Here is a 12922-nt window from a genome sequence, read left to right as displayed (position 1 = left end):
TGAAATATTTATATGCTGAAGTCAAATCCGATCCCTACCTAGATTGTGCAATACTCAAAAATGTGCTTTTAATAGAACTTTGAAATCGTGTTTCTACAAAATAATTATTTTAACTACACATTAAAGTTTATTCGTTAATTGTACGGTATATATTATACATGTATAGCTCATGTAGAAAAGGCTAACTTTCAGAAGTACTACAGGTTTCAGTATAAATGGGTTCGAGTAATGTGTTTTTTGTAATTAATATGTTTCTCCAAAGACAACAAAACCCCGGGAATTGATTATATAATGTGTGTTTATAACTATGTATCACAATAAATCAAAAAATAAATTTAAAATCCTTTGATGTACATTTTTCTTCAGAACATATACTATAGCATGTTAATGCATAACGTGTCATATACATGTGCCTTACAGATATCGAACATTACGTCAGTTCTCTGTTTTCCACAGCTATGAAACTGTTATCTAGATAAACTTGTACTTCTTTGACATATATAAGGAAAATTGCAAAGAACCAATGTCAAATATTGGTTTATTTTAGCTTTTAAAAGAGAATATTTTAGGAATAAAAATAGATTTGATCTTTCTTTGTAAGATCAACATAAAATGATGTTTATTTCATAACAAGATACATATTAACTACCCAATAATATACCAGAATATACTTTTTAAAATGTTGGTTCCTCGTGTAAATTGTAGGAAGTGGGGTGGATACTCAAACTACATCTTCTTGGGCAATGGTATTGTTGCTGCTCTTCACGCATCCTATTCGCTTAAGTTTGTTGGCAATTGAGTATGTTTCATCTTTCACTGATGATAGAAGTTTTTAGCTTTTCAACCAGTCTAACATAGTTTAAAGAATACCCCAAAGCACTGCGAATGTTCAATGCCTAATTCATTTGGTGCAGGACCGGCTACAAGAATACAGTAAAACTTGCCTATAAGGAACTTGGGTATAACAAAGTCTGGGTTAAAGGAAGGTTTATCTTTTATCCATCTTATATGTTAAAACACTGTTCATAATTTTGTTAAAAGAAACGGGAAAATGTATCCCATTTTTAATACTGCGATATGAAGCAGGGGAGAGGTGTGGTTGTAATAAGTTTTGTCGTTTTTTAAAAGCAGCAGTCTGCAAGAATTTGGTTTTATGTGTTATATATACATATATATCTTCTTCTAAACCAAGTTTCCCTGTGTTTGCACTCAATGGTAAGTCATATAATGTTTCTTTTTCTTTTTCTAAATACAGTAAATGCTGATTTTGTTGTTCTTTTTCTTTTTTCTTTGTAAATAATCATGCACTCCTCTAGACAGACATTTATTGAATATTTAATGGTCTTTGGACATACAACGTCCAAAATAGATAAAAGAAATCTATTTGGTCCATATGTTATATCAATCTTTTTGTAAAATGTCAAAACAAAATACTGATAAGTCTTGTTTAATTATTTGTGTAGTGTCTGTATTACAACTTTTATAAAAAGAAATCATACTTCTTAGAAGTAAATATAATCCTAAAATTTACAGGTTTAATTAAGTCATTACACATCTATGAGTCTTTCTCCAAATGGTTCTTCATTTTTGCTAAATTTGCAAGTCTTGCATCTCTCCATTTCCTCTTCTCTGGAATTTTATCCAATGGAATTGAAGCATTATATTCAGCCTGGATCTTCTCTGCTGTCTCTACATCATACTGCACAGGGATTGGTTTAAAAGTCTCTTTTTGTACATTATAGGCACCATCTGCATACCTCTTGCAGTAGTCCACAATGCCTAAGTGTATGAAATTAAAATCAGCTAGAAATAGTATTTATGATAATGTACTGCATTGTGTTAGATAGACAAGGATGCTGATTTGCTCTAACTCACTTGTGAAAAGAAAAAGCGAGAATATTAAACTTTTTCATCCTTGACTAGTAAAAATAAAATCATTCTATTGACATTAATAAATAATTATGAATTTAATTTAAAAATCAATTTATAAGCCTAAATTCTGTCAAAATAAAATTAACATTAGGCATAATGAATACAAACCATCGGCATTGAGATGCATAGTCTGCAGGGGTCCAATGAAGGCATACCTGGGTCCCAAGCCATCATAACAGACCTTGTCTATGTCTTCAGCACTCAGTAAGCCAGACTGTCAGCATGTAAAATGGAATAAGATCAGATGCAAAGTGATAACAAGTGTACATTATATACACAAACACAGCATCATCTGTGATGTGCACACTTGTGTACTCAATTACCACGTCCTACTCTAAGTAATACACCATAATTATGTGGAAACACTACCAAGACTGAAGTGTTTTGTTATACATATCATAGGCGTCCGAACCAGGGGGACTTTTTTTTGCAAAGATAGACCTAACCATTAGGGACATAGCATCATAAAGGGTTCAGCCCCCCCCCCCCCCCACTTTTTCTCGCAGCAAAGAAAATTGTACCTAAATTTACCTTGAAAGATTGAGAAGTTGGAGTCATAGGCATACAACCCCCCCCCCCCCCGATTACGAATTTCAGATTTTTTGTTGGAAGTAAAGGTATATCCCCCCCACCCCCCCCCCCCCCCCCCACCCCACGGATTAGGATTTCCATGATTTTGGGAATTATTTTTTTTTCCCTCAATATTTCTGAGGATTAGTCTAGCCCCCCCCCCCCCCCCCCACTTTTAATTTGCTTCCGACGCCAATGCATATGTATTGTCAAACCTCAGTTATGGATTTGTACCTCCTGTACTAAATCAGTGATTTCAATTTCGGAACCCATTCGGCCCATTCAATTCTGAACATTTACCATCAGACAAATTGCAAAATAACAAATATTAGGGTTTTTTGATGTGTCATAAAATATGAGAAAATTGGATAAACATTTAACCTTAATCAGTTGTGCAGGCCATTTTGTGTACATTTAAAAGTTTCTAAATAGAGTAAAGCAATTTAGAAAGCATACAACACATATGTATAGTATTTTTGACTATGTGAAAATGATTGCAAAAAGAGTGTCCATTAATGAAATACATTATGAATAAGTGTGCTTTGCAAATTTCTGTACAGTTAGTACTTTGACTTATCTGTTGCAGTGTGTACCCCTGTTGTAGTACAGTTAGTACTTTGATTTATCTGTTGCAGTGTGTACCCCTGTTGTAGTACAGTTAGTACTTTGATTTATCTGTTACAGTGTGTACCCCTGTTGTAGTACAGTTAGTACTTTGACTATCTGTTGCAGTGTGTACCCCTGTTGTAGTACAGTTAGTACTTTGATTTATCTGTTACAGTGTGTACCCCTGTTGTAGTACAGTTAGTACTTTGATTTATCTGTTGCAGTGTGTACCCCTGTTGTAGTACAGTTAGTACTTTGATTTATCTGTTGCAGTGTGTACCCCTGTTGTACCTGGTACATGTTCCAGCACTCATTGATGGCAGCATACTGTATTCTGTTGAGAGCAAACCCCAGGCTCTCCCTCCTAAGAGTGATGGGGGACTGACCTACTTTCTCCATGAGCTCCCTGACTTTTGCTATCACTTCCTGTTTGGTCCAAGGAGCGGGAACCAGTTCAACCAATGGCACAAAGTATGGTGGGTTTATCTGTCACAGAAAATTTTATTGGTTTTTATTTCACTGAAAAAAGGTGCTTCAAATGTACATACAGTGCACAGTTAATTGCTTGTTTGAGAGAGAGAGAGAGAGAGAGAGAGAGAGAGAGAGAGAGAGAGAGAGAGAGAGAGAGAGAGAATTTAAAATGCAAATCTAAATGATATCAGAATCTAGATTTTTAGTTCATATCTCAGATCTAATGAGATCTAGTTAATTTTCCTTAATACTTTATATACAAATACATACATACAGTACATGTCATGAAAAGAATATTCATTATTTGCATATGCTACATGCGTTATGATAATCCCTGTACATACTGGGTGAGCTACAAGCATGTTGTGTCTGTTTTTGAGGCTCTCTGTGAAAGCAGATGAAGGGAGACAACTGCTAGAGCTGGCCACAAGTGTTTCTCCATCTATTAACTCATCTATTTGAGCAAACACCTTCTTCTTCAGCTCCAAGTTCTCTGGAACACATTCCTAGAAATAAATTCATCCACAAATTGGAGACTAGCTGATATGTTCAATATAAACAATATTAACATGGGAAACACCTAGTTTTAAATGAAATCCTAGACTTGCACAAGTCCCTATGTTTAACAATAAGTGCTCTCTTTAGAAATCAAAATTTCTAAAACAGAGTAAAATTTGCAAGAACCATAAAAAAATTTAAAAAACATAGAGACTTGAGCAAGACTATTGAGAACCATGTGTAATAAGATGGGAGATGATCGACAGACTTTATCCCCTTAATCTTTAGGCAGGTGCTCTACCAACTGAGCTATATTTCATAAGTAAACAAAAAAATTCACAGAATTGTTAACACATTGTAAACATGGAATATGATTAATATTATTCCAAACCTGTGCCCCACCTGAACATATATGGCCCCTGAAAGACAGTCTTGTAGTGAACTTGTGAAAGTCACAAGTTTGGTCTGTTCTGCAGCTGGAATCTCCCCCCGGAGGAACCCATCCTTCTCATATTGGGTCAAGGTCACTGAAATGTTCTTCTCTGCTCGAGTTATCTGACCTTGATCTACATCAAAAACACTGACCTTGTATCCCCGACTAGCAAAGATCATTGACCAATTCTGGCCAATCAAACCACTGAAGAAAATAACATATGAAAATATCATGAACATAAATGTATACCAGCACTTCCAAAGAAAAATAATTCTATCTCACACATAGGTTTCCGAATCGGGGGGAGGGGGGGTCTAGTGTGGTCTTGCCCCCCCCCCCCCCCCCTTTTTTTGCAAATTTAAACATAACCAGGATATCTTGGGACAGAGTATAGATTTTCTGCATGTCTTTTGACTAAAAACTAAGCAATATTTGCATAAGAGTTAGTTCAATTCACATTTTAGATATCTACAATGAAGTTTAAGCTGAAGGTAAAAATTCACACGGAGTACTCTAACTTGTATGATAAGGCACACGCACGCACCTTTCTAACGCATCGGTATCTCCATACACCCCCCCCCCCCCCCTTCCTCTTGTTTATAAAACTCTTAAAAGCATAAACGTGTTTATATTCAAGCATATTGACAATAATTAAAAAAATGTGTTTTAAAAGGAAATCTTTGTCAAACTCAAAAAATAATTTACTATCTACTTCTTTAAAGAGCATTGCAGGTAAACGTGGTTTAAAATATATTGACATTGTCCTATTTTCAGCTTTGCGGAAAATAATAAATATCGTTAAATATAAAAGGTATAAAGAAGTGAATAAGTTAAGTTCGATTACATTTTGCGATAAGACTGACATTGAGAGTTTACCTGCCAACGACTGCAATTTTCTGTGACATGTTCACGTTTATTTAGGTCGAGAAGGTTAAAGTGAAAGTAGAGTTATCGCTCCATACGAGCTCTTCAATTTAATAAGGGAAATTAGATCAGCTTTCCATTCCAATACACAGCACAACGCCAACAATAGCTTGGACAGGTAACGCCTTGGTTTTATCTTATGAATACACCGCGAAATTTTTATAAACCCTATATTAATTCATTACAATATAACTTGAATATCATATATGAGCTAATCGATGGGAAACTAGTAAAGATTGTCAACACTATTATAGTATTATCAATGATCACGTTGTAACATTTATGATATCATCTAAAGAATGGGATAATTAGTTAAATACAGTTAAATTTTGTAGGGTTTTGTTGTACATCAGTTTGACGTAAAAATTCCGTCCGTGTATACAGGAGAAAGTGGGGTAACTTCGGGAAGAGTCATCTTAATTAGCTATTGTAGGCCTAATTAATGTAAGTTGAAATAATTTAAATTCAGAAGTGACAAATTTACTTAGTTACAACAAATATGTAACAGATGTATATTGTTTGAAATGACTATGTAAATATTGGTTCCGACTGACCTGTTGTTAATTGGTTTTGAGGGAAACTGTGACATATATAAAATCAAATCAAAAATATGTTGAGATTATTAAATAATTAAGTTTAATTGGCTATTAATTTGCATGTTGATGAGTTGATGGTCTGTTATAGAGTCAAACAAGTTAAAGTATTTGAGCACTACTCATTAAGAAACTGGACATTGTAATTAAACTAATTGATTTGATTGACATATATTGAAGTTTTCTTCCAATTTGTAGAAAGTAGATTAGCAGTTAAAAATGAAAGACAAAGATGGCTGAAAGCAAGAAACCAGTGCAGGAGACCTATACAGTGGCCTCCGATGTACTATCAACGCATCTTAGGGAAAAGAAGGCCAGAGCCCGCAAGAAATCACCTATGCCGCCACCTTCAGAGCAAGAAATCAAAGCTGAAGTTCGTAAAATCTTGGAACAATTCCTAAAGAAACAACTGCTGAACAATAATGAAGAGGAAAGTGCAATACCCACTGGATTTCAGAGAGTATCTGTGGAGGACGTGGTTGAAACAGATGGGCCAGGTAGCACAAGCACATCTCGTGAAGGATCCAGGTACTCTTCCAAAACCAGCTGTGTCAGATGCCGTAGCGAGGCCAGCCAGTCTATTCCCACAAGTTCTATTCGATCTCTCACTGACAATACAATTGATTTCCCTTTCATTGATGAGGATGAAAATGAGGTTGATCATTCTGATAAAGACCACTCAGAAAGGTCTAAGAGTCTACCCTCAAATATTCTATCGTCTGTCAAAATTCAGGATAAAAACTCGCTTGCATTATCAAAATCACTTAGTCCAACCAAACTCAGGGAAGTCATCAACAATGGCCCTCCTCTAAATAAAGCATCTGAAAAAGGAGACCGGGAACTTAGTCTATATAGCAGTGAAGATTTTCTGCAGACAGGGTCTGGGCTCAAGGACATAGAGGAGATAGGTATATCAAGAGGGCGACAGAGACTGAAGTCTGGAACAGAATCTGGGACAGATGATACTGACTACGAGGAAGAAGTCATCTCCCCAAATCGAAAGAAGAAATCTATCTTTACACGACTGAAGGAACGTATGAACAGGAGTTTGAGTCGTGGTCGAATCAAAGAAAATGAAGAAAATAAAAGAACAAGGTCCCGGTCAGAAGGTTCAGTAATAATAAAAAGACGGAAACCTAGAAAAAAGAAAGACATTGGTTCCAGTGTGGATAAGGTGAGTGATGTTGTTCAAAATGTTCACACCCACAAACATGGCCACGTTGAACAACATCACTACAGCAATGGAAATAAATCGGGAATGTTGATGGAGAGTGAAGTGTGGGAGTCCACAGATGTGACTGGAGAGTCTGAACACAAGCATGAAGAGAGGCATTCCAACATCAGGGAGAGTAAAGAACAGCCGTCCGATGGTGAGAATGGAATCGTGAGACGGCTGAAGAAAATGACCTCCTTCAAGAAGTCCAAGAAAAATAAATCTGATTCCCCATCCTCGAAAGGTGTGTATTATTTGATCAACAACTTGATATCCAGACAGTGCTAAAATCTATGGCTAAGTTGAAATAATTTGATTCACTACCTATATCAATATTTTGCAAGATACAGATTAAGAATGAACATTTTTTTAAATTATATCTTGCAGCATCAAAATCAGACGAGGTTGATTTTGACCACAAGAGGCCAAAGTCCCCCAAAACAGACTTTGGTCGTTCTGTGTCTTCTGGTCAGGGGTACCAAGAAAGGGTACATATGAATGGAGACCACTCCAGACAAACCACCACTACCACTGTGGTAACGGGGACACAAATACAAGGTTGTACCGATGAGAACCTTCCAGAGGGCCCCATTAAAGGAGAAGTGATGGATCTTGCCAAGAAGAACAAATCGTTCGTGCTGGACTTTGAGACTTGTGAGAGGCAGCAAAGGAGACTCCTTCCTGATGGAAGCTTTGACACGACCGTCCAACAACATGTCAAGGTCAAACACTTTGATGAAGGTCATGATATTGAAGTTGATGGCACTGAAGACCAAGGTTAGTTACCCATGGGGAATAACCAAAAATTTCATTAACTACCTTAATAAGATTTTCTGAATTTTTTTTTAAAGATTTAAATGTAGTGAGTTATAAAGAAAAGTTTTGGAAAAAAACTGCAAACTGCCTTGTATTCTCAGATTTCAGTGCTTTCAGTACTTTGATTCTCTTTCAGCAATGTGTCCAAGACATGCAGCATCAGGACAGCCTAACCCTGAAAAAGACCGCCTGTACACTGCAGTTGCAGAGAAGTTGGCACACATTGGAGACCACTACATGGCCACCAGTCCATTGTCTGATAGTACCAGTAGCTCTGTGGATCACACTGTGACTAGAAGAGTCAGTGCCAGAACCCCAAACCTACCTGGAGTGGATGAAAGAGACAGTGAGTCAAGTCTATGTTTCTTTATGAAAGGAATGGTTGAAAGTAATTTCAAAAAGAAGGTCGACAGTAGCTATAACATTATATAGTGATGTGATGCTCTGTCAATAAATTCTTATTTCTAAAATTTATCGCCACCTCAATAAATGAGCTAGTTATACTTTTTTTGGCTCTTTGCATAGTTTAAAATAATATCATACAGCGAAATGATGACGTGTAGTTGCCATTTTAATATTTTACCCTATTTGATTTATAAAATTAAAATTTCTCCACCAATAAACATTACATATAATGTTAATTTTGTATTAATACACTATTTAAAAGAAAGTTATAACTTTACACCTACGGCTGCATGACAATAAAAAAATGTGTAAAGTCATGCACACTGAAACTATACTAGGCCTTGTAAAGAATGACAAAGAGACATTTAAAGACACATATCAAAAGTATTTTATCATACCTGCTGTTTCTCTGTAAAAGAGTATAATGAGTTGTAAATTTCTTCATTTCTGATCATTCTGTTTTGTTTATAGGTGACGGATTGACACAGTTAGAAAGACAGCTAAGAGACAAGTTTAGAGAAGTGGGGGATACATTTTCTGTAAGTGTAAACTGATGTAATTACTCTCGACATAATGCACAGTAAATTTTCCTAATTAATGCCTTACCAGTAACTATTATCATAATGATTAACTAAACGATTATAACTCTTTTGACAGCTTGACATTTCTCCCGATTCTGTGAAAGATGCTGCCATGGAAATTGCCAAGCAGGCAACCTACCAGAAGTTCCAGGAAGTGGTCGACAACAAGATCGGCCCCGGCAACAGCTGGGACCAGATTGCTGCCGTGTTCTACCTGACCAAGAAAGCTGTCACTCTTGCAGGGGTGGGCGGGGCCGTTGCACTGCAGGTGAAAGATCTTGCGGCAGAATACGTGGCCGATAAGTTTGCCACATGGATTGTGGATCAGGGAGGATGGGTAGGTTTGCCTTCAAGTTGTTGAAAAATTCACTGTTATTATTTTGAATTATAGAAAAATTTGAAATAGTTTTGATATTTTTGTGAAATATATACATGTATATATTATATATTGATATGCATAGTGATTAATTATAGGTATTTGAGAAGATATTTACATATACTGACTAAATAATAGAAACATATTTCAGAAGAAAAAACATGATATTTATTTTTAGGAAATAATACCTATTCATATTGTTTTCACCTTCAACTTATTAAAAAAAAAAGTGGAATAAACAACTTGTAAAAATATAAAAATATAGCAGTATGTCCCTGTCTTGTAAAACTAAGGTGATATTTTGAGGTCAGGTTTGATTGGTCACAACCATCACATGATCATTTGCATATAAAATAAGCACTATCAGACCAGTCATGGATTTGCTTATACAAATTATGATACGATTATTTATATGAATATAAAAAAAGATCAAAATGTTTTAAAAGTACTAAATCTCCCATGTGACAGAAATGCTATTTCAATAATAGACATTATAACATGCATGTACTTGTATTATTTATGCTTTAAAATGTTCACAGAAGTTGCAGTAAGATTTCATCACCAAGTATCATTTGATCATGCCAATTATTTTGGTATTACATACTAAGCTTGCAAAAAATTTGTGCATGATTCCTTTCATGTATTTGATATATTCACCTTCTGATTGTTGTAGGATACGTGTCTGGACAGTGACACAGACCTGGATATAGACTGACCCTATCATTGGGTAGCAGATGCCCCCTAGAATCCACAGCATTCAGGCAGGTGGATCTGTATCTTCACAAGTTTTTGTGGAGGATCTCATGTTTTGCTGTACATTCACATACGCTCTGATGTTTTTGGTCTGTTAAGGAGACTTGTATGTGTTCACAGAAGATTTATTCTGTTGAGTTTAAGAATGTTCATTGAAATGCAAAAGCAGTTAGTTAAATATTTGAAATTAATGATTTTTTTTTTTAGATGTTTATAACATTTTTAATTACTGTATGCCTTCAATGCAAAAATAAGTTTGCCTTCATGTTATGCATTCTAAAGTGCTACTGTAGAAATTGATTCTATTCATGCATACTGTCAAAATTTTGTGAAGTTAACCTTTCTTTAAGTGCCTGGTGTTTGAATTGGCTTGTTAAATATGCATGTAAATTGTGCCATATATGAAAGCAAATGGGGATTTTTTTTTCAAACAAATAGGAACATATACATTTACAAGATTTGGAAAATATTGAAAACTTTGTTTTGAAATTTTGATTTCATTTCTGCATTTCTCCAAATCAGAAGTGTTGAATTTTTATTTGTTAATTGATATGTTATATATTTGCAGCATTTTTTCAAATGTAAATTTTTCTGCAAATATTTTTAAGGTGACAATTAAATATTTTTTTCATAAAAGGAGAGAAATTTATTGTACTGGGTATTATGACATCTTAATGGCAAACACATTCCATTTTATTAAAGAAACTTTTTTGCTAGAAAACTGTAAATAGATTTTAAATATCTTTGATTGTTGGAATTTAACAAAATTACTTGTATTTAATATGTGGGCTTTATATGTATTATTTATTTGCATTGCTCATTTTGTGTTCGATCTCATTTTAAAACATGTATGAACTAGAACAGAAATGTTAACATACATGTATCATGGGGCATTTATACCTGTGCATTAATGTTAACATCTTTACTTAATTAAGATATTGGTCTTGAGATTGTAATCAAAATTTACATTTTGTATCTGTGATTAACCATGCATCTAGAATAAGCAATAACATTGTCATCTTTCTCAGCTCCCATTCCATTTACTATGATACGATCTTAGGTGATCCGATCTTACATTACAAAACCCCAAGAACCATAACTCTTGCTGATATCTGGTTGTTTATGAATATTAGTTGTATGTAAATGTTGAATTTGTTAAATCCAATAACAAATAAATTGTTTAGACAATTAAGTTTATATTTGTATTTTGTTTTTTATTTTGTAATAGTTACAGTGTGATATCAAATCCTGTTGCAACTTGCAATCATCTTTTTGTCACTCTTTCCCCAACAAAGTAGTAATTTTCCCCATGTAAAATTATGAAATATTTTAGCAATCCAATCTTTAACATTTCTTTTTATGCATCCATAGTCTTTTATATTGACTAGCGGTATTCTTTACTTAACTAAAAATATTGGTCTTGAGATTATAATCAAAATTAACATTGTGTATCTGTGATTAGCGGTATATGAATTGGTTGATATTATTTGATAGGTAATGGAAATGATGGTGTAGTTATAAATGCAGGCTGGACTGGTATCATTGTCATCAGACAAAACTCTGCACATCACTGTTATAAGGTAGGGAAAATGCAACATCTCTATAATGTTGCACATGTCTCATTAAAACAAAACTTAACTCGTTGACAATTCGTTGAGTTTAAAAAAAAAAAGTTGAAAAATTATTTTAAAAAAAAGAGTATGAATGAATAGTGAGGGCAAAGTCCCCAGCAAACATACCATTTTCTTCAGAGATGTATGTTTATTTAAATGCTGTTATTTACTAGTAGTTAATACTTTGAACACACTGATACCAACTCATTTGTTAATCATTATCATCAGAAAATTTTTGAGAGCAATTTTTCGTTGGTAGATCTTCACTTCATGATTATATGATTACATCTATAAAATTGATGTTATTAAGTACACATTAGAGAAATGACCCATCCACAGCTTTACATGTCCCTGATCTCTCATGAAACAATGAACTAAAGAAATGAATAGGCTGGTACAGATCACACACTTTCTGAATTATATGTAAACATCGGTAGCGAACATCCATTACAATCTGGAGATATCCCACGCAGGAGAATCACCAAAACTTTGTCCTTGCAAATAAGGGTAAGCACTTGTCAGTCTTGGCGCCTCCAGAACTTAACGAGAACATTACCGTCAAGATCAACTTCTCGAAGTGCTACAACGTACGGGGAACACAACAGATTCTTCATATGGAACAAGGTCCCAGAATTCAAATCCTGGAAGTGCTTAGGATAAACACCTATAGCAACTCCCCAGGGACTAACCGAAACTGTCTCTGGATGGGAGGGGGGCTCACTGTAGACAATCACACCACCCGTTACCTTCTCATCCAGTCGAGGACGGCCAATTCCTGATTCTGTATATGTCGAAGTACATCCTCCACCGACTTTCCAGACGAACTTCTCCATATACGATTACAAGAACTGTCAAGGTGAAAATGACTATCGATGGCTTCATGTTTTATATACAGTATTCCTTGGCATCTCTGTCATATGGCATATAATCACAGACTGGTTCTGTTGATGAATTTACATCAGAGTCATAACTTGCATCTTTACAATTGATCGAACTCTTCTTCCGTAGTTGAATCCAAATTAATTTGACACCTGCATCCGCGTACTTTTCACATCAGAAACGGAATGACTGCCACCTGTAGCACGCCCATGCACGCGAAACTCTTCACGCTGCAGATATTGCAAAGCTGACATCAGCA

The 12922-nt window shown here is 35.1% G+C and overlaps 2 protein-coding genes across 3 annotated transcripts; one reads left to right on the top strand and one right to left on the bottom strand.

Annotated features, from left to right (window-relative positions):
- Positions 1 to 157: 157 nt before the first annotated feature.
- Positions 158 to 5469, bottom strand: LOC128184312 (lambda-crystallin homolog). The gene is made up of 6 exons (XM_052853747.1): positions 5387 to 5469; positions 4480 to 4714; positions 3924 to 4085; positions 3400 to 3594; positions 2041 to 2146; positions 158 to 1779 (listed from the first exon to the last, which is right to left on the bottom strand). The coding sequence occupies exons 1-6, from the start codon at positions 5413 to 5415 to the stop codon at positions 1556 to 1558; spliced, it is 951 nt and encodes a 316-aa protein (XP_052709707.1). The 5' UTR covers positions 5416 to 5469; the 3' UTR covers positions 158 to 1555.
- Positions 5470 to 5479: 10 nt separating this feature from the next.
- Positions 5480 to 11363, top strand: LOC128184311 (uncharacterized). Of its 2 annotated transcripts, XM_052853745.1 has the most exons (8): positions 5492 to 5552; positions 5770 to 5878; positions 6226 to 7484; positions 7628 to 8017; positions 8193 to 8402; positions 8933 to 9000; positions 9119 to 9379; positions 10092 to 11363. In XM_052853745.1, the coding sequence occupies exons 3-8, from the start codon at positions 6260 to 6262 to the stop codon at positions 10131 to 10133; spliced, it is 2196 nt and encodes a 731-aa protein (XP_052709705.1). In that variant the 5' UTR covers positions 5492 to 5552; positions 5770 to 5878; positions 6226 to 6259; the 3' UTR covers positions 10134 to 11363. The 2 variants fall into 2 exon arrangements, with proteins under 2 accessions (XP_052709706.1, XP_052709705.1); XM_052853746.1 differs by lacking the exon at positions 5770 to 5878 and having other exon boundaries at positions 5480 to 5552.
- The last annotated feature ends 1559 nt before the right edge of the window (positions 11364 to 12922 follow it).

This window comes from Crassostrea angulata, chromosome 5 (assembly GCF_025612915.1).
Source record: "Crassostrea angulata isolate pt1a10 chromosome 5, ASM2561291v2, whole genome shotgun sequence".
Lineage (NCBI taxonomy): Eukaryota > Metazoa > Mollusca > Bivalvia > Ostreida > Ostreidae > Magallana > Magallana angulata.
This window is presented reverse-complemented; position numbering and strand designations above follow the sequence as displayed.

Bases quoted from the DNA above. Each gene is read 5' to 3' on its own strand.
- LOC128184312 (XM_052853747.1), bottom strand. From the start codon at position 5,415: ATGTCACAGAAAATTGCAGTCGTTGGCAG. The intron at 3,595-3,923 runs GTATGTACAGGG...TTTCTGTGACAG, and splicing joins ACATGCTTGTAGCTCACCCA to ATAAACCCACCATACTTTGT. The intron at 2,147-3,399 runs GTACAACAGGGG...ACATGCTGACAG, and splicing joins AGTGCTGGAACATGTACCAG to TCTGGCTTACTGAGTGCTGA.
- LOC128184311 (XM_052853746.1), top strand. From the start codon at position 6,260: ATGGCTGAAAGCAAGAAACCAGTGCAGGAGACCTATACAGTGGCCTCC. The intron at 8,018-8,192 runs GTTAGTTACCCA...ATTCTCTTTCAG, and splicing joins TGATGGCACTGAAGACCAAG to CAATGTGTCCAAGACATGCA. The intron at 9,380-10,091 runs GTAGGTTTGCCT...TGATTGTTGTAG, and splicing joins TTGTGGATCAGGGAGGATGG to GATACGTGTCTGGACAGTGA.